Source organism: Meles meles, chromosome 10 (assembly GCF_922984935.1).
Source record: "Meles meles chromosome 10, mMelMel3.1 paternal haplotype, whole genome shotgun sequence".
Classification (NCBI taxonomy): Eukaryota; Metazoa; Chordata; class Mammalia; order Carnivora; family Mustelidae; genus Meles; species Meles meles.
In genome coordinates this window covers 91,212,690-91,238,894 of record NC_060075.1, presented here as the reverse complement: position 1 = coordinate 91,238,894, position 26,205 = coordinate 91,212,690, and the positions used below count along the sequence as shown (strand labels likewise).

Below are 26,205 nucleotides of genomic sequence, written 5' to 3'. Positions count from 1 at the left end.
TTAGTTAAGATTGACATATGATAAATCTATTTCTAATTTTTTGAGGAACCTCCATAGTGTTTTTCCATAGCTGCTGGCCCATTTTACATTCCCATCACAGTATACAAGGGTACATTCTTCCACATCCTTACCAACAGTTATTACTTTCTAGGTTTTGATAGTGGCCATCCTAACAGGCATGAGGTCATATCTGATTATGGGTTTTTTTGTATTTCCTGATGATTAGTAATAATGATCTTTTCATATGCTTGTTGACTAGTTGTATTATCTTCTTTGGAGAAATGTTTATTCATGTCCTTTACGCATTTTTTAAAAGATTTTATTTATCTATTTATTTCACAGAGAGATCACAAGCAGACAGAGAGGCAGGCAGAGAGAGAGGGGAAAGCAAGCTCCCTGCCTAGCAGACAGCCTGATGTGGGGCTCGATCCCAGGACCCTGGGATCATGACCTGAGCTGAAGACAGAGGCTTTAACCCAGTGAGCCCCCCCAGGCGCCCCTACACATATTTTAATAGAGTTGTTTCTTATTGTCATTTGTTGTAGGAGTGTTCTGTTGGCTTGTTTGTTTTTAAAAGTAAGCTCTACACCTAATGTGGTGCTTCAGTTCTTGACCCTGACAGGATCAAGGGTCTCATCCTCAACAGACTGAGCTAGCTGGTTGCCCTATAGGAGTTCTTTATGTATTCTGGACTTTAAGATACATGGCTAACAAGTATTTTCTCCCATTCTGTATGTTGCCTTTTCTTTCCGTTGATTATTTCCTTTGCCACGCAGATGTTTTGAAGTTCGATGTAGCGCCATTTGCTTAATTTTGCTTTTGATGCCTGTAATTTTGATGTTACATCTGTGAAATCACTGCCAAATCCAATATCATGAAGCTTTTCCCCTATGTTTTCTTTTGTAAGCTTTGTAATTTTAGGTCTTATATTTGGGGCTTTGATTCATTTTGAATTTTTATATGTGGTGTAAACCAAAGGTCCACTTTCTTTCGAACATGGATACCAGTGTAATCCTTTCCCCATTGTGTAGCTGCTGCACATTCGTAAGAGATCATACAACCATGTATGTGAGGATTTATTTCTGGGCTCTTTGGTCTGTTACATTTGTTTTTATGTCTGTCTTTATACTAGTACCATATTGGGTTTTATTTGCTTTGCAATATGTTTTGAACTCAGGAAGTCTGACACCTCCAGCTCTGTTTTTCTTCCTCAAGATTGTTTTGGTTATTTGGGGTCCTTTGAGATCCCATGTGAATTTTAAATGTTTTTTTTTTTTTTTTCTATTTCTGCAAAATATTCCTTTGTGATTTTGATAGTGATTACATTGAAACTTTAGGTTGCTTTGCTTACTATGTACTTTTTTTTTTTTTAAGATTTTTTATTTATTTATTTATTTGACAGAGAGATCACAAGTAGATAGAGAGGCAGGCAGAGAGAGAGAGGGAAGCAGGTTCCCTGCCGAGCAGAGAGCCCGATGCGGGACTCGATCCCAAGACCCCGAGATCATGACCTGAGCCGAAGGCAGCGGCTTAACCCACTGAGCCACCCAGGCGCCCACTATGTACGTTTTAACAGTATTAAATCTTCCAACCCAGGAACACCGGATAATTTTTTATTTATTTGTGTCATCTTTAATTTCTTCCAGCAGTGTTTTGTGGCTTTACATGTACAGTCCTTTACCTCCATGGTTAAGTTTATTCTAAGCGTTTTATTCTTTTGGTGCTTTTGCAAGTGGGATTACTGTCATGATTTCCTCTTCAGATTGTTTGTTGTTAGTGTGTAGAAATGCAACTGATATTTATGAATTGGTTTTGTTTTCTGCAACTTTGGTGAATTCATTTATGCTAACAGTTTTTTAAGTGGACTCTTCAGGGCGTTGTACATACAAGGTCATGTATGTTCTCCTTTTCTCTTTCCCTCCCAAGGAAGAAGCTGCAAGTTGGAGTTGTCCTCCCAGTTCTGAGCTTGCTAGCTTGAGAGAGGAACTGACATGATTGAAATTATTTTTATTACCATTTCAATACCCTTTTTCTTGACTTTGAGCTTGTGTGGGGTCCTGTGACTTCTTAACTGGTTTCTGGAGTTCTAGTAAGAGTTTTAGACCATATATTTTTCTTAAGTCAGTGTTTTTGGCATGAATGGAAGATGGGTCTTCCTGTTCCACCATCTGATGTCATGGAATCTCTTGGTTTTTTAAAAATAAGATATTGACAAGAGTTTTTCTATTTTTGCTTTTCTGCTTTTTAAAGAAGGAAACAGTAGGCACATAGTTGCCTCACTGTTTGGTTGATGCAAAAATGGGAAAGAAATAGGAAATAAGAGCTAGATATGTGAAAAGTAGTTTCATATAGTACATTACTTATCATGTTAATTCTGTTGACTAGAGAGGATTAAGCCCTGGCATGTTAATTTGATATTTTAAGGCAAGCATTATATTATTTCACTTTAATTTGTATCTCTCTCCTTTATTTAACAACAGAAACTAAAGATCTTTAAGGATCTGAATTTCAGCATGAAATCGTGTGTAAGCATATGTCAAGATGCATGCTTTTGTGTATATGTACATGTCTGTATCTGAGAAAACTGAACAATGAATATGAATGTTTGGATATTCTTAATCATGTTGGTACTAATTTAAGTGATTGTAAAAGAATTCAGGCATTTGTTTATATTCTGGGGGAAGGGAAAATAAATAAATAACACCATAACTAAGTCTGTAGTAAAATATATTTTTTCTAATAGTTCAGTTTATCTAGGACATAATATACATCAAACTTAAGACTATAATAAAACTTTTAAAGACACATGATTTTAAAAGGTCTAATGAAATTGCTTTTGATAGAGTCTGGCTTATTTTTTATATCAAAGTTTCCAGTTGTTACTCTATTTATTTTAGATTATATTTCCATAAAAATGAGTTATTGCATTGAGAGGAATCCTTTAACTGTAGGAACATGTATATCTTTTATGGAATCTTACTATTTCCTCAAGTGAAGAAGAAACGAAATGGAAATTTTTAGTAGTTCTTTAAGTAGTGTTGTCTGTATATATTTACAAGCAAATGATTACTTTTTGTTAAGATTATAGTAAAATATTTCAGAATATTAGGAAAATGAAGTATGTCTAGGTTCTTTACTAAATTGTTATTGAGTGCCTGCCACATTCCATATTACAGGCACTGTGATAATGATTGGAAATTTCAGAATGAGCAGAACAGAAACAGGTACTAATTGGGGAAATAAACATTAAGCAAACAATTGTATAAATGATGGTTTATAATTTGATAGCTTACAAAGACTTACAGGGTCTATGAAAATATATAATGTGGTGACCTCAGTAAATGAATTTTAAAAAGCTTAGATGTTAATGATGAGTTGGGTTGGTGAAAGGGAGAAGTATACAAAAAGAATGGAACATTATCCTTTTCAGGGACCAACAGACATCAAGTGTGGCTGGAAGGGGAAGAGCATTTTGTAATGTGCCTGGTGTGCCCAGAAGATGTCCATGTACTGTTTTACAGATTTTGAACTTTTATCGTAAGCACAAATAACCTGATTCGTGTGTATAGTTTTTAATGTTTACTACACTGTGGGATATAGATTGAGGAGACCAACTGTATAGAAAGGTGGCCTGTTGCAGAAATTTAGAAAGAGAGAACGAGGGTTGTGTTAGTTTCCTAGGGCTGCTGTAAGGAAGTTCCACAAACTGAGTGGCTTAACCAGAGAAATGTTTTTCTCATACCTGGAGGCTAGAAGTCTGAGGTCAGGGTATTTGGCAGAGTTGCTTCTGTCTGAGAGCCACTGGGGAAGGATCTCTTTTTGTTCTAGGCCTCTCTCTTTTTGGCTTGTAAATGAGTTTCTTCTTTCTGTGTCTTCAGATCATCTTCCTTCTATATGTGTCTGTGTTCAGATGTCCTCTTATTGGGTTAGGGTCCATCCCAATGATCTCATTTTAACTTAATTCTCTAAAGAGAATGATCTCTCAGTATGGTATGGGAAGCTTAGGACTTCAATGTATGAATTTTAAAAAAAACAACATATGAATTTTGTGGGGAAATTATTTGGCCTGTAACAATGATTAACATTGATGGCATTGAAAATGGAGACAAGTGGACTGATTTGAGAATTACTTAGGAAATGAAACTGATATATCTTAGTAATAGATTAGAAACGGTGAGATGGGGAAGGTATCAAGATGACTTTGTTCTGGTTTGACAAAGGTTCTGAGAGATAGGAGTGATTTCATTTGGGAGGATAAACTGAGAAGCATATTTAAGAGGAAAGATGATGAGGGGCTTAGTGATAAAGTGTCCATCTCTTGATCTCAGCTCAGGTCTTATCTCAGGGTCATGTGTTCAAGTCCTGTGCTGGGCTCCATGCTTAGTGTGGAGTCTGCATTAAAGAAAAAAAAAGAAAGGTGTTGAGCTTTGGTGAGCTATGGTCAAGTGTTCATTCACGTGACATCCATATGAAGATGTCAGGCAATTTTATAGGTGGAACTGAAGCTCATTTGAGAGACATGAGCTCATAGATGGTAGTCAAAGCCATGATAGTGGATGAAATTAGCTATAGAGAAAAAAGAAAGATACCTAGACAGAGTCCAAAAAATATATAACTTATAAAATTCGTATAGAACCGTATTTTCCAAAGAGATATATGCAGTTTGGCCTAGAGAAATATAGTTATAATTTCTACCTATATATTTAAAAAGTCTTGTTCTTTTTTTTTTTTTTATTTTATTTATTTATTTGACAGACAGAGATCACAAGTAGGCAGAGAGGCAGGCAGAGAGAGAGGAGGAAGCAGGCTTCCTGCTGAGCAGAGAGCCCGATGCGGGGCTCAATCCCAGGACCCTGGGATCATGACCTGAGCCGAAGGCAGAGGCTTTAACCCACTGAGCCACCCAGGTGCCCCAAAAAGTCTTATTCTTTAAACTATTTCATATATTTTATGTTGTATGTATCTTAATATGGTAGTACTTTATAATTTTAAATAAACATATTTTAGAGTTTCAAAAAATATTTTCCATTGAGTGAGTTTGGGAAACACTGTAACAGAAAAGGCAACAAGGAGCATCCCAGGAGGAGGATGAAACCAAAAAGAATATGGCAAGGGAAGCCAAGGGACTGGGCTTAAGGAGAGTATGGCTCATACTACATCTAATTTGAAATTTTAAATACCAATAAGCCATGCATTCTCAACAAGGGCAAACTGACCCCAAGAGGGAGAAATAGTTTTGTTTTGTTTTGTTCTGTTTTGTTTTGCTGGGAGTGAGAAGGCACAAAACATCTTAGATATTATAATGGTTTGTGGCCTCTACAGCTCAACCTTGCCCTACAAAATCTTATTTATTAGTATTTAATTTCCCTTATTAGCGAGAAACTAAATTAAATTTAAATTAAGTACACTATAATTATATAAGCATGATATATGTATTATACATTTGTATGCAATTAATTATTCAATTTAGTTTTCTCTTTGAAGGGGCAATAATGAAAAAATGTTGAGGAACACAATAAACTATATAGAAAGGGCTTTAAAACCTTTTGCTGTAGTTTAACAGTATTCTCTAGGGAAGAGTATAGGATTTGAGTGTGAAGAGGAACTTTAAATATTTGACGTATTTATTCCAGTATTGAATATTTTACATCCAAAATATATTCTTCTCTTTATAATGAAGTTAGATTATCTAAGTGCCCCTCCAAAAAATTAAGAAAAATGAAGAAACCATCATATTTAATCCTATAACGCAGAGATGATCTGTTAACATTTTGTATATAGTTTTTCTGTTTAACTGTATATATTTTATATCAACCCTTATCTGTTCTACCTTCAAAAGGTATCTGAGATCTATTTTTCACTACCTCCCACTACCACTGTAGTCTAATCCCTCATTTTTAAAAATAAAAAGTAGGATGTACCAAAAGTATTGTTCTTTTTCTTTGAACAATATGCATATAAAAGCCAACATTTTGACTTCAGCCAAATTTCTTTTGTACAGGCTTCTCATTTTGCTCTGTGGTGTTCATCTTGAAGGCCCTACTGAATTTGTGTCTGTCTCCTTTTGTAACTGACACAGCAAAATGTTTCTCCCTAAGGATATTTTCCATTTAAAGGTTTTTTTTGTTTTGTTTTTTGTTTTGTTTTTTTTTTTGGCCTTCTATTTGCTTCACCAGGATCCCTTTGCTTTGAATGCAGAAGATGATTACAAGCTAATTTAAAATTCATATGTATTTGGTTTCTTTGATCAAGTCTGCAGGCTTTTTTACTCACATCATGATCTCTCCACAGAGATCTCTGGCACAGAATTTTTGCTCAGTCTTTTACTTACTCTTCCGTTTTTATCTTAACTCCCTCTGCTTCCCTCTGGCCTTCTCTCTTTAAGCACTAATTTTATAAACTTTATCTGAACCGATCCTCACCTCTCTCTTTGTCTCAAAGATATAGGTAGATTGCATCTTTTTTTTTGTTGTTTTTCTTTTTCTCAGATTTACCCCTCTAATTTTGTTTTATAGTCTACCCTTTCCTAGAACATTCTCCCTTCCTCCAATACCAGCCTTTCCCGGCTACTTCTTCTCAAGGGTCTACCATCTAAAGCCAAAATTAAAATAAAACCCTTGGGCCTCTGTCTCCACCAAAGTATTTTTTTCCCTTCATGCCCAGGTTTTAGTAAGGTACTTTGTATATCTGCTTTCTTATTTCTGTTTTGCTCCAAACCACTGAAGTCAAGATTCTGCATTGAAACAGTTCTTGTTAAATTCATTCTGATGACCCAGCTACTAAATCATTTTTCTCACCTCTATAACCCTCTTTTATTTTACTCCTTTGAGGCAATAACTGCTTCTTCTGCTTAGTGCTTTCCTCCTTCATGGATATTACTACTCTTCAGAATCCTTCATTGACTCGTTTTCCTCCACCTACCCTTCCTTTGGAAGTGATTTATTTGTAAACTTTCAGGCCTACACCAAAGTAGAGAGTGGTGTACAAAGTACAGGATAGTGATTGACAGTATACCTGTCATCCAGCTTTTTAGCAGTTACTAACTTGTGACCAATCTCTCTCTCTCTTTTTCTTTTTTTGTCGTACCTGTCTACACTTATTCCTTCTCTCTACTCTGAATTATTTCTTCTGCCAACCTTTAAATAATGTTGTTCTCCTAGGTCCCATCTTCAACATTTTTTCCTTCTCATGCTACATGCAATAAGTAGAAAAGTTCACACATTCTACCAGTTTCTACAACCGCCAAATGCTGATAACACCTAAACCTATTTCTTTTTTTTTTTTTAAGATTTTATTTATTTATTTGACAGAGATTACAAGTAGGCAGAGAGGCAGGCAGAGAGAGAGGAGGAAGCAGGCTCCCTGCTGAGCAGAGAGCCCTATGCAGGGCTCGATCCCAGGACCCCAGGATCATGACCTGAGCCGAAGGCAGAGGCTTAACCCACTGAACCACTCAAGTGCCCCTAAACCTATTTCTTCATCCTAGACCTTGTTCTTTAGCATAGCAAGAGATTCATATTTACTAGCTTAGATCTCTTCACTTGGATGCCCCACAGAGTCTAGAAGCATAAGTCTAAATGAGCTAATCTTTCTCTGCCCACCTGCTGCCCTTCTAAAATTCCATGTTGGTTGATCTATCTCCCATCTTCCTAGTCCTATACAAATATATCTGGTCCTAGTCCTTCATAAGTATATTGAGTTGTTCATCAAGCCCCATCAGTTTTCCTGCTGCCATAGTTTAGTCCCTTTCACCTGGATTTCTTTTTTCCAGCAAATTCATAACTGATCTCACCTACTCACTGCCAGATGAGCTCATCGCCACCCCACATGTTGTTCATCTTCCACATATTGTCAGAGCGATTTACCTAAAACACACGTTTTATCATGGCATTCTCTCATTAAAATCCTTAAATATTTCACTGGTATCTACCTGGTGAATTAATACACTTCTTGATCTGATTCTTATCTTACTTTCTATCTTCACCACTTCCCTTTCTCCTGAATGCTCAGTATGCATTCAGAGATTAGAACATGCTTTTCATGGGGCGCATGGCTGGCTCCGTTGGTAGAGCATGAGACCCCTGATTTCAGAATTATGAGTTCGAGCCCTATGTTGTGTATAGAGATTACTTTAAAAAAAAAATCTTAAAAAAAAAAAAGAAAATGGTTTTCATATCTTTATGCTCCATTCATCCTTCTGTCTGGAATGCCCTCTGTTCATCTCTTCGTCCCATCTCTATGGTAAATTCCAGTCTTCCTTGGAATCTAGCCCAAGATATCCTGACTCGTCATAACAGTAAATTCTGTAGATTATTTTTATCCCTATTGTTTACATAGCTTACAAGCCCAGAAGGGTGAAGGACCTGCCCAAGGTTACAGAGCCAATAAATGGCAGACCTTAGGTATACAAGTCAAGGTTATTTTACTTCAGTGCCCATACCCTTTCATCACACCTAAGTGCTAGAATGTCCACTTGAAGGTTTTGACCTGATAACTATGTACAATAAGGTACTATCAAATACATTTTACCAAGAAAACCCATGGTAGTTTCCATGTTATAAAAATAAACTGAATAATACCTGCTTTGAAATCAATTCTGTCCAGGGATTGTCATTTTAAGTTTCTCTCTATGTATTTAAGTAGGTCAAAATTAATGACAGAAGCAGCCAAAGATCGAGCTGTTTTTCTAAATAACAGATTCATCCAAATGTAAATGTTTTAGAATTCCTGTAGATTTTGTTTTTATACTATTTATATATTTTTAAAAATTTTTTAAAAAGTAGGCTCCACGAATGGATAAGGAAGATGTGGTCCATATACACGATGGAGTATTATGCCTCCATCAGGAAGGATGAATACCCAACCTTTGTAGCAACATGGATGAGACTGGAAGAGATTATGCTGAGTGAAATAAGTCAAGCAGAGAGAGTCAAGTATCATATGGTTTCACTTATTTGTGGAGCATAACAAATGACATGGAGGACATGGGGAGATGGACAGGAGAAGGGAGTTGAGGGAAATTGGAAGGGGAAGTGAACCATGAGAGACTATGGATTCTGAAAAACAACCTGAGGGTCTTGAAGGGGCGGAGGGGTGGGAGGTTGGGGGAACAACGTGGTGGGTATTGGGGAAGGCGCGTATTGCATGGAGCACTGGGTGTGGTGCAAAAACAATGAATACTGTTATGCTGAAAAGAAATTTGAAAAAAAGTAGCCTCCACACCCGGTGTTGGGCTTGAACTCACAACATTGAGATTAAGAGTTGTATGCTCTACTGACTGAGCCAGACAGGCACCCCTATACTATTTATATTTTTATTTGTTTATTTTTTTTCCATTTTATTTATTTTTTCAGCGTAACAGTATTCATTCTTTTTGCACAACACCCAGTGCTCCATGCAAAACGTGCCCTCCCCATTACCCACCACCTGTTCCCCCAACCTCCCACCCCTGACCCTTCAAAACCCTCAGGTTGCCACAACCTCCCACCCCTGACCCTTCAAAACCCTCAGGTTGTTTTTCAGAGTCCATAGTCTCTTATGGTTCGCCTCCCCTCCCCAATGTCCATAGCCCGCTCCCCCTCTCCCAATCCCACCTCCCCCCAGCAACCCCCAGTTTGTTTTGTGAGATTAAGAGTCATTTATGGTTTGTCTCCCTCCCAATCCCATCTTGTTTCATTTATTCTTCTCCTATCCCCCTACCCCCCCATGTTGCTTCTCCATGTCCTCATATCAGGGAGATCATATGATAGTTGTCTTTCTCCGATTGACTTATTTCACTAAGCATGATACGCTCTAGTTCCATCCACGTCGTCGCAAATGGCAAGATTTCATTTCTTTTGATGGCTGCATAGTATTCCATTGTGTATATATACCACCTCTTCTTTATCCATTCATCTGTTGATGGACATCTAGGTTCTTTCCATAGTCTGGCTATTGTAGACATTGCTGCTATAAACATTCGGGTACACGTGCCCCTTCGGATCACTATGTTTGTATCTTTAGGGTAAATACCCAGTAGTGCAATTGCTGGGTCATAGGGTAGTTCTATTTTCAACATTTTGAGGAACCTCCATGCTGTTTTCCAGAGTGGTTGCACCAGCTTGCATTCCCACCAACAGTGGAGGAGGGTTCCCCTTTCTCCACATCCTCGCCAGCATCTGTCATTTCCTGACTTGTTAATTTTAGTCATTCTGACTGGTGTGAGGTGATATCTCATTGTGGTTTTGATTTGTATTTCCCTGATGCCGAGTGACGTGGAGCACTTTTTCATGTGTCTGTTGGCCATCTGGATGTCTTCTTTGCAGAAATGTCTGTTCATGTCCTCTGCCCATTTCTTGATTGGATTGTTTGTTCTTTGGGTGTTGAGTTTGCTAAGTTCCTTATAGATTTTGGATACTAGCCCTTTATCTGATATGTCGTTTGCAAATATCTTCTCCCATTCTGTCAGTTGTCTTTTGGTTTTGTTAACTGTTTCCTTTGCTGTGCAAAAGCTTTTGATCTTGATGAAATCCCAATTGTTCATTTTTGCCCTTGCTTCCCTTGCCTTTGCCGTTGTTCCTAGGAAGATGTTGCTACGGCTGAGGTCGAAGAGGTTGCTGCCTGCATTCTCCTCAAGGATTTGGATGGATTCCTTTCTCACATTGAGGTCCTTCATCCATTTGGAGTCTATTTTCGTGTGTGGTGTAAGGAAGTGGTCCAATTTCATTTTTCTGCATGTGGCTGTCCAATTTTCCCAGCACCATTTATTGAAGAGGCTGTCTTTTTTCCATTGGACATTCTTTCCTGCTTTGTCGAAGATTAGTTGACCATAGAGTTGAGGGTCGATTTCTGGGCTCTCTATTCTGTTCCACTGATCTATGTGTCTGTTTTTGTGCCAGTACCATGCTGTCTTGATGATGACAGCTTTGTAATAGAGCTTGAAGTCCGGAATTGTGATGCCACCAACTTTGGCTTTGTTCTTCAATATTCCTTTGGCTATTCGAGGTCTTTTCTGGTTCCATATAAATTTTAGGATTATTTGTTCCATTTCTTTGAAAAAAATGGATGGTATTTTGATAGGAATTGCATTAAATGTGTAGATTGCTTTAGGTAGCATAGACATTTTCACAATATTTATTCTTCCAATCCAGGAGCATGGAACATTTTTCCATTTTTTGGTGTCTTCCTCAATTTCTTTCATGAGTACTTTATAATTTTCTGTGTATAGATTCTTAGTCTCTTTGGTTAGGTTTATTCCTAGGTATCTTATAGTTTTGGGTACAATTGTAAATGGGATTGACTCCTTAATTTCTCTTTCTTCTGTCTTGTTGTTGGTGTACAGAAATGCAACTGATTTCTGTGCATTGATTTTATATCCTGACACTTTACTGAATTCCTGTACAAGTTCTAGCAGTTTTGGAGTGGAGTCTTTTGAGTTTTCCACATATAGTATCATATCATCTGCAAAGAGTGATAGTTTGACTTCTTCTTTACCAATTTGGATGCCTTTAATTTCTTTCTGTTGTCTGATTGCTGAGGCTAGGACTTCTAATACTATGTTGAATAGCAGTTGTGATAATGGACATCCCTGCCGTGTTCCTGACCTTAACGGAAAAGCTTTCAGTTTTTCTCCGTTGAGAATGATATTTGCGGTGGGTTTTTCATAGATGGCTTTGATAATATTGAGGTATGTGCCCTCTATCCCTACACTTTGAAGAGTTTTGATCAGGAAGGGATGCTGTACTTTGTCAAATGCTTTTTCAGCATCTATGGAGAGTATCATATGGTTCTTGTTCTTTCTTTTATTAATGTGTTCTATCACATTGATTGATTTGCGGATGTTGAACCAACCCTGCAGCCCTGGAATAAATCCCACTTGATCGTGGTGAATAATCCTTTTAATGTACTGTTGAATCCTATTGGCTAGTATTTTGGCGAGAATTTTTGCGTCTGTGTTCATCAAGGATATTGGTCTGTAGTTCTCTTTTTTGGTGGGATCCTTGTCTGGTTTTGGGATCAAGGTGATGCTGGCCTCATAAAATGAGTTTGGATATTTGTTTATTATTTTTGTTTGTTTTTAAGAAAAGTAAAATTTTTAATTAACATATAATATATTATTTGTTTCAGGGGTACAGGTCTGTGAATCATCAGTCTTACATAATTCACAGCACTCGCCATAGTACATACTCTCCCCAGTGTCCTTCACCCAGCCACCCCATCCCTCCCACCCTCCTCCTCTCCAGTAACCCTCAGTTTGTTTCCTGAGATTAAGAGTCTCTTATGGTTTGTCTCCCTCCCCAGTCCCATCTTGTTTCACTTTTCCCTCCCTTCCCCCACAACCCCCTACTCTGCCTCTCAAATTCCCCATATCAGTGAGATCATATGATAATTCTCTTCCTCTAGTTGACTTATTTTTTTTTAAGATTTTATTTATTTGACAGAGATCACAAGTAGGCAGAGAGGCAGGCAGAGAGAGAGGAAGGGAAGCAGGCTCCCTGCTGAGCAGAGAGCCTGATGCGGGGCCCTATCCCAGGACCCTGAGATCATGACCTGAGCTGAAGGCAGAGGCTTTAACGCACTGAGCCACCCAGGCGCCCCTCTAGTTGACTTATTTCACTTAGTATAATACCCTGTAGTTCCATTGGCATTGCAAATGGCAAGATTTTGGTTTTTGATGGCCGCATAGTATTCCATTATATATAAAATACATCTGACTTTTGCTTTATTTTCAGCTTATTGGTCTCAGCCAAAGGTCCAACTAAGTAAGTTTCAGAATTATAGATTGTGACCAATCTCTTTTTTTTTTTTTTTTTTTTGGAAGCTGGTAAGTCCCAACATCTCAGTCAGTAAGCTGGAAACCCAGGAGAATTGATGGTGTATTTCTGCTCTGAATCCAAAGGCTTGAGATCCAGGAGAGCCAGTAGTATAGTTCTGGCCCAGAGGTCTGCAGGCTGAGGACCCAGGAAGATTCACTCTTTCAGTCTGAGTCATAAAGCAGGGGGGGAGAAAAAACCAACACCCTGATACTCAAGCTTGAAGAAAGTAAGGGAGAAGGAATTCCCTCTTAGCTTTTTCTGATTTCCTAGGCCTTCAACTGATTAGATGATACCCACCCATATTAGGGAGGGCATTCTGCTTCACTCGTTCTACCCATTCAACTGTTAAACTCATCCAGAAATCCCCTGACATACACACCAGAAATATGTAGACCAAATACCTATGGCACCCCATAGCCAGTCAAGTTGACTCATAAAAGTAACCATTACAACAATAGTAGATAGTACTATGTATCAGTCACTGGAGATACAGTGAGACATATTAGTTATTTTGATTATATATCACAAAGAGTATTAGCAGTGATGGCAAATATTTATACAGTGCTTCCCATGCCAGGCACCATTTTAAGCACTTTGTCAGAATTAGCCCATTTAATCTTCATGGTAAATGTATGAAATGGGTTTCCATTTAATGGATAAGGATACTAAAGTATAGAGAAATTAACTTATCCATGGTCACAGGCAGTGGTGAGCTGGACTTCAACCTCAGTGTTCTGGCTCCAGAGTTCCTCTTCTTAACCACTACTATGTTCCTTTACTCCCATAGGAAAATATCATTATGATGGAGAATATGGGATACTTTAGAGGTATAGAACAGAGTGTGTCAAACATAGGGCAACCAAGAGAGGACATACCTAAACTGAACTCTAAAGAAGGTGCAGGTTTTAAAAGCTGCTAACTAAGAGCGACTATGAAAGAACCTTCAAGAACCTGAAAGAATCGTGAGTGCTGTGAAGTGTATAAACCTGGCGATTCACAGACCCCTGGAGATAAAAATACATTATATGTTTATTAAAAAAAAAAAAATTTGGAAGGGGAGGCGAACCATAAGAGACTATGGACTCTGAAAAACAACCTGAGGGTTTTGAAGGGTCGGGGGTGGAAGGTTGGGGGAACAGGTGGTGGGTAATAGGGAGGGCACGTTTTGCATGGAGCACTGGGTGTTGTGCAAAAACAATGAATACTGTTACGCTGAAAAAAATAAATAAAATGGAAAAAAAAATCTTAAAAAAAAAGAAAATGAATACAAACAATAGATACATAAAGTGATGAACACCTAAAAAAAAAAAAAAAAAAAGAACCTGAAAGAATTTGAGTGTGGTTGAATCTCTGAACCACAAGCTTGAATCTTGAAACAGGAGAAATAGCCTGAGAAAATCAAATCATAAAGGTTTTGTAAGTCAAATTAAGGAAGAATAATAGTTTTATGTATCCGACAAACCTTAGATCAAATTCCAGTTCTGCTACTTTCTATTTAATTCTAAGCAGGTCACCTTATTTTTTTGAGTTTCTGTTTTTTCTCTAGAAAGGGACTAAGAATGCCTTCTTTTGAGATTTTTTCGTCCACTCAATAAATATTTATTATGTGTCCAGGTTAAAAAAAAATGCACCCTTACCTTACACCTTTTACAAAAATTAATTCAAAATGAATTAAAGTCCTAAATGTAAAACCTAAAATTATAAAACTCGTGAAGGAAAAAAAAAATAGGGCAAAAGCTTCATGAAATTGGACTTGGCAGTGATTTCGTGCATAAGACATCAATACAATACAATACAATACATATTTATTGTGTGTCTTTTCTGTCAGGCTCACATTCTCAATGCTGAAATTACAGTGGTAAAACAGACAAAAATAGCGCCTCTGCTGTCTTGGAGTTTACATTTTAGGGTTTTTTTAAGGTTTAAATGAGATATAATATACTGTAGTGACTGTCTCATAAAGCACATTCAGAAAATGTCATTTTCTTAGCCAAGGTTTGTCTGGGTTCTCTGATTAAAAGTATATACACTTCGTGGATTTCAGGTTTTAAGTGACTTGTCACTAAGGGGGAAAAAGTAACCAGATTATTTGGGACTCAGTATTTTCTTTCAAAAGAGTGTGTCAAGGAATTAGAATTTTCTTGTTTATTTTGGCAATTCTCCACAGCCTTAAAGAATTTCTTTTTTTTCCCCCTCAGCTTTATTGAGACAAATTGACATATAACATTGTGTAAGTTTAAGTTACATAATGTGATGATTTTTATATTTATATGTATTTATATTGAAATGATTAACACAATAGGGTTAGTTAACATGTCCATTACTTCACATAATTACCTTTTTGTATTTGTGTGTGGTGAAAACATTTAAGATTTATTGTCTTGGCAACTTTCAAGTATATAACATAGTAATGTTAATGATTCTCCCAGTGCTGTACACTTGATCCCCCACAGCTTAATCATAACTGAGGTTGCAGCCTTTGACCAACATCACCCTACCCCTAACTTTGATAACCACTATTCTACTCTCTTTTTCTTTGAGTTTGACTTTTTCAGATTCCACATGGAAGTGAGATCATACAGTAAGTTTTGTTTCTATGTTTCACTTATTTCATTTAGCATAATGCCCTAGAGGTCCATCCATCTTGTCCAAATGGGAGGATTTCCTTCTTTGTTACAGCTGATTAGTATCCCATTGTATATATCTATACAAATGCCACATTTTCTTTATCCCTTCATCTGTAAATGGACACTTAGGTCATTCCCGTGTCTTGGCTATTGTGAAAAATGCTACAGTGAATGTGGGAGTGCAGGGATCCCTTTAAGACAGTGATTTCATTTCTATCATGCCAGCATTCTTTTACATCTCCCCTCGCCTTTTTTTTTTTTTCTTGCCATTTCTAGAAATCTGTTTCAGTAGTTCTGTAGAATTACAAAAGATGATTTACCTCAAAGGAATTTATGGTTAATTGTAGGAATAATGACACATCTGAAAGAAATACAAGAAAAAAACCTCTGGGGGAGATAAAAGCAAATGAAAATAATCCACAGAACAAACACAGAAAACAAAGGATATACAAAGAAAGCATAAAATGAAATGATAAAAGCAAGAACAACTATTAAGTAAACATATTTGGTTTGTAATTCCTTACTAAAAGACAAAAAATTATATTTAAAAATAAAAATATGTTATTTATAAGCATCACATCAAAAGCAAACAATATGGAATAAGAATAAATGGAGTGACAAACATTTCTCAAGTGAAAGCAATAGTGATGGTATTAACTTCAGATAAAACAACAAATAATGGTACATAGAATAAGGAGGGTCACACAAATTATCTGTCACTAGTCTCTTCAACAAATGGTGCTGTGTAAAACTGGAAATCCTTATACAAAAAAAAAAAGGCACCCTTACACCATATACAAAAATTAATTCAAAATGAATTAAAGTCCTAAATGTAAAACCTAGAATTATAAAACTCCTGAAAGAAAACATAGGGCAAAAACTTCATGAGATTGGACTTGTTAGTGATTTCGTGCATAAGACATCAAAATCAAAGGCAACAAAAGCAGAAGTAGGCCAGTGGGACTACATCAAACTTCAGAATTTCTGTGTGATAAAGGAATGAAAATGTAACATACGAAATGGGAGAAAATACTTGTAAGTCATATATCAGATAAGGGATTGCTGTCCAGAATATATAAAGAATTACCACAACTCAATGACAACAGCAGAAAAACTGTATTTAAAAAATGTGCAAATAGGACTTGAATAGACATTTCTCTAAAGGCATATAAAGGGCATATAAAGAAGGCATAGAAGTAATTAAGAGCATATGAAAAGATGCTCAGCATCACTGGTCATCAGGAAATGCAAATTAAAATAATGAGATATCACCTTACATTCATCAAAGAACAGTGTATTGGTGAGGATATGGAGACTTTGGTACCCTTGTGCACTGTTGATGAGAATATAAAATGGTACAACTGGCTGAGAAATAGTATGAAAAGTTCCTCAAAAATTTAAAAATAGAATTACCATATGATGCAGCAGTCTCACTTCTGGAGATACAGATCCAAAAGAATTGAAAGCAGTATCTGGAAGCGGTATCTGCTCACCCATGTTCATTACTCATTATTCATAATAGTCAAGACAGAGACATAGTCCTAGTGTCCATTGATGGATGAATGGATAAAGAGAATATCACACACACACACACACACACACACACACACACACACACACATGACTATAACCTTAAGAAAGAAGGAAATCCTGTCACATGCTACAACATGGATGAAACTTAAGGACATTGTGAAACATAAACCATTCAAAAAGACACGGTTCCACTTACATGAGGTATACGAAGGTAGTTAAACTCTTAGAAAGTGAAAGTAGGTAGGATAGGTGGTTGATAGGAACTGAGAGGGAGAAAGAAGAGTTCAGTAGGTATCACATTTCAGTTCTGCAAGATGAAAAAGTTCTAGAGGTCTATTGTACAATAAGATACATATAGTTAACACTACTGTGCACTTAAAAATAGATAAGATAGAAAATACTGTATTTTTTTAAAGATTTTATAAGTAATCTCTACACCCAACATGGGGCTTGAACTCAACAACCCAGAGAGTTATTAATAGGTTTCCTAATACTAAATAATATTTACATTGGGGGCATAAATCCTACTTGTTTAGATTATTCAAACTGTTGAAATCAATTTGCTTTCATATCTGAGAATTTTGTATTTGTATTCTTAAGCAAGGTTGACCCAAGTTTTCTTCCCCGCATGTATATATGTGTGTGTAGAATTAGATTTATAATCATCAGATTTTCTTTATCTAGAGGAAAAGCTTTCAATTTTTCCCCATTTTGCTATTCTTGCTGGACTTCTCATATGTGACCTTTATTATGTTGAGGTAATTTCTATTCCCAGCTTTTTGAGTGATTTTATCATGAAAGGGTGTTGAATTTTGTCAGATGCTTTAGTGTGCATCAGTTGAGATGATCATGTGCTTTTTGTCCTTCATTCTGTTAATGTGTGGTATATTTAAAAGTTTTTTAATATGAAAACATTTCCTTTAAGGTTCATGATATGCAATATACATATCACATAAAATCTTAGGACTCTGAGGGCGCCTGGGTTAAAGCCTCTGCCTTCAGCTCAGGTCATGATCCCAAGGTCCTGGGATCCAGCCTCACATCGGGCTCTCTGCTCAGCAGGGAGCCTGCTTCCTCCACTCTCTCTGCGTGACTCTCTGCCTACTTGTAATCTCTGTCTGTCAAATAAATAAATAAATAAATAAATAAATAAATAAATAAATAAAATCTTTAAAAAAAAAAAATCTTAGGCCTCTGAATCTATTTTCTGATCACTTGGTAAAATTTCTAGAAGTGTGAATCAGGTTTAACAGTATCATTTTGCCTTGTTTTAACAAATGAAACTTGAACTAATATTTCTCTTTTCTTTTTAGTGATTGCTTTCTAAAACATTTATTCAAAGTTGACTTTGAATAAATTCATTCATTGTGCTGAATAGTAGTAATTCCTGTGACTTTTTAAAAATTTTTAATAGGGGGCGCCTGGGTGACTTAGTTGGTTAAGCATCCATCTGACTGTCGGTTTCAGCTCAGGTCATGCTCTCATGGGTTGTAGATCCAGCTGGAGTCAGACTCCTCACTCAGAAGGGGGTCTGGTTGAAAGATTCTCTGCCTCTGCTCTTCCCCCACTCGTTCTCTCTCTCAATACATAAATACATCTTAAGAAAATACTTTTAACTGTATTTATACTTTAGGCAGTTCTCTTTTGTAATTGGTGAATTATACTCTGGTGATCATTCTGGTCTAAGCTTGCTATGTTCATCATTTTGTTATGGTCACACAATTACCTTCTGTATACGTAAGGAAGGTGGTAATAACAATTATGATAGTAATAACTAAATTTACTGTGGGCTTATTATGTGTCAGGGACTATCCCAACACTACTTTCTGTAAACTTTTTAATCCTTATAATAATACTGCAATGAAATAATACTGCAATGAAATACTGATACCATCACCATTTTAGAGATGGAAAGAGGCTCAGAATGATTCAACAACTTGCCCAAAGCTCACACAACGGGTAAGTAGCAGAGGGTGATGACTGATTACTTGGACATGAGAACATGAAACATAATTTGAGTCATCTATATATTTCTCTTCAGTTACTTAATTCCATTGTTTGATAGATGTCTTAGAAGATTTCATTTAAGTACATTTTTATTAAATTTTTAATGTTATATCTTCTTAGCCATTACAGTTTTTAATAATGAATACATTCCTTTTTTGGGTCACAGGATGGACAAGCTGAAATTTTGTACACTTTTTGGAATTCTGTTACTCAGGCACTTTCTTCTCAATTCCGCATGGCAACAGATTGTAAGTATGCTATTTATTTTGTAGTTAGTTTCATTTCCACATGCTTTAAAGTTTTCCATGTGCTTTAAAATGTAATGTTAAGTTTTGCTTAATTGGTTTATAATACACATTTTTTAAAAACTCATTGTCTAATTATCATTTCTTCTGCTAACCATATATTTAGTTTTATCAACATTAAGTTAATTTTTTGTTTTTATAATTAGTATGTGGAATAAAATTCTCCAGAAGAATGAGTTAATTCTCCATAGTTCAAACATAGAGGAACTCTGAAGTTTTCCAGTATAAAGGGTGTAAAGCAGTTGATGTTGAAGAATTTAGTTGGTGCTTATAGAATTAGTTTCTAACTAAAAGATGATGGAGCCCTGCTTTGGGCTCCCTGTTTAGCAGGGAGTCGGCTTCTTTCGCTCCCTCTACCCCTTCCCACTGCTGGTACTCTCTCTCACTCACTCTCTCTCAAATAAATAAATAAAATCTTAAAAAAATACCCTTCATCATGAGTTAAAAGTTGCTTGTTCAAACACAGTCTCTAAAATTTGTTAATATTTTTTGGTCATGAAATAATGGCATTGCCTGCCTAATCAATGAATGTAAAAAGGGTTCTAAAAGTTTGTGTGTAAATTCTTATTTACAAATGTTACTGGAAGTATGAAGTAGATGTGAACGTTATTTAGTCAGTGGTAATCCAGAGTTGAATAAACCACACTACCTGTCTCCCTACTATTGTGTGTGTGAGAGAGACAGAGAGTGAGAGAGAAAGAAGCAGGAAGGTGCAATGGGAGAAGAGAGAGAATCTTAAGCAGGCTCCACACCCGACATGGAGCCCTATGAGGGGCTCAATCTCTTGGGCTTCATGCCCAGTGAGAGCCTAAAGCAGGGTTTGATCTCACAACCCTGAGATCATGACCTGAGCTGAAATGAAGAGTCAAATGCTTAACTGACTGAGCTACCCAGGCACCCCGGCCTCTCTACTAGTGTTTCTGAGGAAATATGCAGCACAGCCGTGACCACAGAGGAGGTCTTCATTCATGTGTGGCCAAACAGAACATAAGCAGAGGGTATGTTTAGAACTGATTCACTCCCTTTACTTCTTTTTTTTTTTTTTTTTTTTTTTTTTTTTTTTTTTTTTTTTTTTTTTTTTTCTGGGTTGGGTCTTGGGAATCTGCCTTTTTTTTTTTTTTTTTTTTTTTTTTTTTCCCCTTTTTATTTATTTATTTCTTTTTCAGCGTAACAGTATTCATTCTTTTTGCACAACACCCAGTGCTCCATGCAAAACGTGCCCTCCCCATCACCCACCACCTGTTCCCCCAACCTCCCACCCCTGACCCTTCAAAACCCTCAGGTTGTTTTTCAGAGTCCATAGTCTCTTATGGTTCGCCTCCCCTCCCCAATGTCCATAGCCCGCACCCCCTCTCCCAATCCCACCTCCTCCCAGCAACCCCCAGTTTGTTTTGTGAGATTAAGAGTCATTTATGGTTTGTCTCCCTCCCAATCCCATCTTGTTTCATTTATTCTTCTCCTATCCCCCTACCCCCCCATGTTGCTTCTCCATGTCCTCATATCAGGGAGATCATATGATAGTTGTCTTTCTCCGATTGACTTATTTCACTAAGCATGATACGCTCTAGTTCCATCCACGTCGTCGCAAATGGCAAGATTTCATTTCTTTTGATGGCTGCATAGTATTCCATTGTGTATATATACCACATCTTCTTGATCCATTCATCTGTTGATGGACATCTAGGTTCTTTCCATAGTCTGGCTATTGTAGACATTGCTGCTATAAACATTCGGGTACACGTGCCCCTTCGGATCACTATGTTTGTATCTTTAGGGTAAATACCCAGTAGTGCAATTGCTGGGTCATAGGGTAGTTCTATTTTCAACATTTTGAGGAACCTCCATGCTGTTTTCCAGAGTGGTTGCACCAGCTTGCATTCCCACCAACAGTGGAGGAGGGTTCCCCTTTCTCCACATCCTCGCCAGCATCTGTCATTTCCTGACTTGTTAATTTTAGTCATTCTGACTGGTGTGAGGTGATATCTCATTGTGGTTTTGATTTGTATTTCCCTGATGCCGAGTGACGTGGAGCACTTTTTCATGTGTCTGTTGGCCATCTGGATGTCTTCTTTGCAGAAATGTCTGTTCATGTCCTCTGCCCATTTCTTGATTGGATTGTTTGTTCTTTGGGTGTTGAGTTTGCTAAGTTCCTTATAGATTTTGGATACTAGCCCTTTATCTGATATGTCGTTTGCAAATATCTTCTCCCATTCTGTCAGCTGTCTTTTGGTTTTGTTAACTGTTTCCTTTGCTGTGCAAAAGCTTTTGATCTTGATGAAATCCCAATAGTTCATTTTCGCCCTTGCTTCCCTTGCCTTTGCCGTTGTTCCTAGGAAGATGTTGCTGCGGCTGAGGTCGAAGAGGTTGCTGCCTGCGTTCTCCTCAAGGATTTTGATGGATTCCTTTCTCACATTGAGGTCCTTCATCCATTTGGAGTCTATTTTCGTGTGTGGTGTAAGGAAGTGGTCCAATTTCATTTTTCTGCATGTGGCTGTCCAATTTTCCCAGCACCATTTATTGAAGAGGCTGTCTTTTTTCCATTGGACATTCTTTCCTGCTTTGTCGAAGATTAGTTGACCATAGAGTTGAGGGTCGATTTCTGGGCTCTCTATTCTGTTCCACTGGTCTATGTGTCTGTTTTTGTGCCAGTACCATGCTGTCTTGATGATGACAGCTTTGTAATAGAGCTTGAAGTCCGGAATTGTGATGCCACCAACTTTGACTTTGTTCTTCAATATTCCTTTGGCTATTCGAGGTCTTTTCTGGTTCCATATAAATTTTAGGATTATTTGTTCCATTTCTTTGAAAAAAATGGATGGTATTTTGATAGGGATTGCATTAAATGTGTAGATTGCTTTAGGTAGCATAGACATTTTCACAATATTTATTCTTCCAATCCAGGAGCATGGAACATTTTTCCATTTTTTTGTGTCTTCCTCAATTTCTTTCATGAGTACTTTATAATTTTCTGTGTATAGATTCTTAGTCTCTTTGGTTAGGTTTATTCCTAGGTATCTTATAGTTTTGGGTACAATTGTGAATGGGATTGACTCCTTAATTTCTCTTTCTTCAGTCTTGTTGTTGGTGTACAGAAATGCAACTGATTTCTGTGCATTGATTTTATATCCTGACACTTTACTGAATTCCTGTACAAGTTCTAGCAGTTTTGGAGTGGAATCTTTTGGGTTTTCCACATATAGTATCATATCATCTGCGAAGAGTGATAGTTTGACTTCTTCTTTACCAATTTGGATGCCTTTAATTTCTTTTTGTTGTCTGATTGCTGAGGCTAGGACTTCTAATACTATGTTGAATAGCAGTGGTGATAATGGACATCCCTGCCGTGTTCCTGACCTTAATGGAAAAGCTTTCAGTTTTTCTCCATTGAGAATGATATTTGCGGTGGGTTTTTCATAGATGGCTTTGATAATATTGAGGTATGTGCCCTCTATCCCTACACTTTGAAGAGTTTTGATCAGGAAGGGATGCTGTACTTTGTCAAATGCTTTTTCAGCATCTATTGAGAGTATCATATGGTTCTTGTTCTTTCTTTTATTAATGTGTTCTATCATAGAGATGAGGAAGGACACTATATCCTACTCAAAGGGTCTGTCCAACAAGAAGATCTAACAATTTTAAATATCTATGCCCCTAACGTGGGAGCAGCCAACTATATCAACCAATTAATAACAAAATCAAAGAAACACATCAATAATAATACAATAATAGTAGGGGACTTTAACACGCCCCTCACTGAAATGGACAGATCATCCAAGCAAAAGATCAACAAGGAAATAAAGGCCTTAAATGACACACTGGACCAGATGGACATCACAGATATATTCAGAACATTTCATCCCAAAGCAACAGAATACACATTCTTCTCTAGTGCACATGGAACCTTCTCCAGAATAGATCACATCCTGGGTCACAAATCAGGTCTCAACCGGTATCAAAAGATTAGGATTATTCCCTGCATATTTTCAGACCACAATGCTCTGAAGCTAGAACTCAATCACAAGAGGAAAGCTGGAAAGAACCCAAATACATGGAGACTAAACAGCATCCTTCTAAAGAATGAATGGGTCAACCAGGAAATTAAAGAAGAATTGAAAAAATTCATGGAAACAAATGATAATGAAAACACAACAGTTCAAAATCTGTGGGACACAGCAAAGGCAGTCCTGAGAGGAAAATATATAGCGGTACAAGCCTTTCTCAAGAAACAAGAAAGGTCTCAAGTACACAACCTAACCCTACGTGTAAAGGAGCTGGAGAAAGAACAAGAAAGAAACCCTAAACCCAGCAGGAGAAGAGAAATCATAAAGATCAGAGCAGAAATCAATGAAATAGAAACCAAAAAAACAATAGAAAAAATCAATGAAACTAGGAGCTGGTTCTTTGAAAGAATCAATAGGATTGATAAACCCCTGGCCAGACTCATCAAAAAGAAAAGAGAAAGGACCCAAATCAATAAAATCATGAATGAAAGAGGAGAGATCACAACTAACACCAAAGAAATACAGACAATTATAAGAACATACTATGAGCAACTCTACGCCAACAAATTGGCCAATCTGGAAGAAATGGATGCATTCCTAGAGACATATAAACTACCACAACTGAACCAGGAAGAAATAGAAAACCTGAACAGGCCCATAACCAGTAAGGAGATTGAAACAGTCATCAAAAATCTCCAAACAAACAAAAGCCCAGGGCCAGACGGCTTCCCAGGGGAATTCTACCAAACATTTAAAGAAGAACTCATTCCTATTCTCCTGAAACTGTTCCAAAAAATAGAAATGGAAGGAAAACTTCCAAACTCATTCTATGAGGCCAGCATCACCTTGATCCCAAAACCAGACAAGGATCCCACCAAAAAAGAGAACTACAGACCAATATCCTTGATGAACACAGATGCAAAAATTCTCGCCAAAATACTAGCCAATAGGATTCAACAGTACATTAAAAGGATTATTCACCACGATCAAGTGGGATTTATTCCAGGGCTGCAGGGTTGGTTCAACATCCGCACTCCCTTTACTTCTACAAATTACACTACTCCAAGAAGACCGTGCACCTCTTCGCATTATGTATCTATTTTGGTCAGCTTTTTTGAGATACAATTTATATACAGTAAAATTCACCAATTACAGGCAGAAAATTCTATGAGTTTTGAAATCATTTTTATCCTTTTCCCTACCACCACAATGAAGATCTAGAATATTTCCATCACCCCCCAAATTTCCCACATGTACTTTTGTAATCACCTACTCCCAGCTCTTGGCTCCTGGCAAGTAATGATCAACTGTCGGTCAGTGTAAGTTAACTTTTCCTAAATTTTTGTAAAAGTTGTATCACACAGGCTGCATTCTTTTGTATCAGCATAATTATTGTAAGATTCATCCATGTTGTTGTGTATATCAGCGGTGCCTTTTTATTGATGATTAGTATTCCATTGTATAGAGTATACAACAGTTTATCTATTCCCCAGATGGGAGGCCACTGAGTTGTTAAAGCTTTGGGTTATTACAAGTAAAGCTACTGCAGTTTTTTGCATAGAAGTCTTTTGTAGATATATGTGTTCATTCTCAGGTAAAATATGTGTGAAATTGCCTGTTCATTTGATGAGTATGTATTTAACTTTGTAAATAACTGCTCAACTGCTTTCCAAAATGGATGTACCATTCTGCATCCCATTAATAGTCTTTCATAACCCCAGCTGCTCTGCATCCTTATCTATCCATGATATTGTCAGTTTTTTCATTTTCACCATTCTTATGAGCGTGTAGTGGATTTTCATTGTGGTTCTAACTTCCACTGGCTTAAAGACCAATGATGACCCATGTTTTCACAGGCACATTAGGTATCTACGTATCTTCTTTGGTCATGTGTTTGTCAAAATTAATGGCTTTTTATTTTTATTTTATTGCTTGTTCTCTTATTACTGAGTCTTAAGAGATCTTTATACATTCTAGATTCACAGTCCTTTCTCAGATGTATGTTCTGCAGATACATTTCTTTTGTCCGTGGTTTGCCTTTTCATTTCCTTAACAGGGCCTTCCAATGATAAAAGTTAACTTTGATAGAGTCAAACCTACCAATTTTTCTTTTCTTTTTTTTTTTTTTGACCAAAGAAATCTTTATTTATCCCCAGGCCAGACCCCCTATATTTTATTCCAGAAGTTTTACCAAGTTCATTTGAAGTTAATTTTTGTTTATTGTATGATAGGTAAGGGTCAAGGTTATTTCTTGGAATATAGATCTAAAAGATTACTTCACCCATTGACTGCCCTGGCACTCTTAGAAAAATCATTGGTTATATCTGTGTAAGACTATTTCTAGAGTTCTTTTTTTCTCTTGTTTGTTTTGCATCTCTAGGTTTGTAATCACAAAATTATAAATTCTTCTATGTTATTTCATTTATCAAAATAATTTTGCTTATTCTAGGCCTCTTGCTTTTCCATAAATATTTCAGAATCAGGTTGTTGTTCTTATAAAAATGCTTCCTGAGACTTTGATTAGGATTACATGATGAACCTACAGATCATTTTGTGATAAATTCACATCTTAACAGTATTGAGTCTTTTGATCCATGAGTAGAATAAATACCCCATTGATTTAGTCTTTTATAATTTTATCAGTGCTATATAGTTTTTAGAGTACAAATCTAGCAAATCTTTTCTTAAATTTATTACTATTTCATATGTTTTGGTACTATTGTAAATGGCATTTTAAAAATTTTAGTTTACGAGTGTTCATTGTTAGAATATAGAAATACAGTTGATTTCTGGGTACTGACCTTGTATCTTTGACTTTGCTACCCATACTTATTAGTCTGGTAGTTTTGGGAGATTTTTTTAACATTTCCTATATTGATGATCATATAGTTTGCAAATAAAGGCAGTTTCACTTCTTTTCCAATCTGGCTTCCTTTCA

The 26,205-nt window shown here is 36.8% G+C and overlaps 1 protein-coding gene across 1 annotated transcript in view; it reads left to right on the top strand.

Annotated features, from left to right (window-relative positions):
• The window catches only part of COG5 (component of oligomeric golgi complex 5), a 294,754-nt gene that overhangs the window by 181,596 nt on the left and 86,953 nt on the right, over window positions 1-26,205 (top strand). Inside the window, exon 11 of the mRNA XM_046020510.1 lies at window positions 19,128-19,209. Coding sequence (XP_045876466.1) covers window positions 19,128-19,209 — 82 coding nt within the window. The remainder of the gene's footprint in view (window positions 1-19,127; window positions 19,210-26,205) is intronic.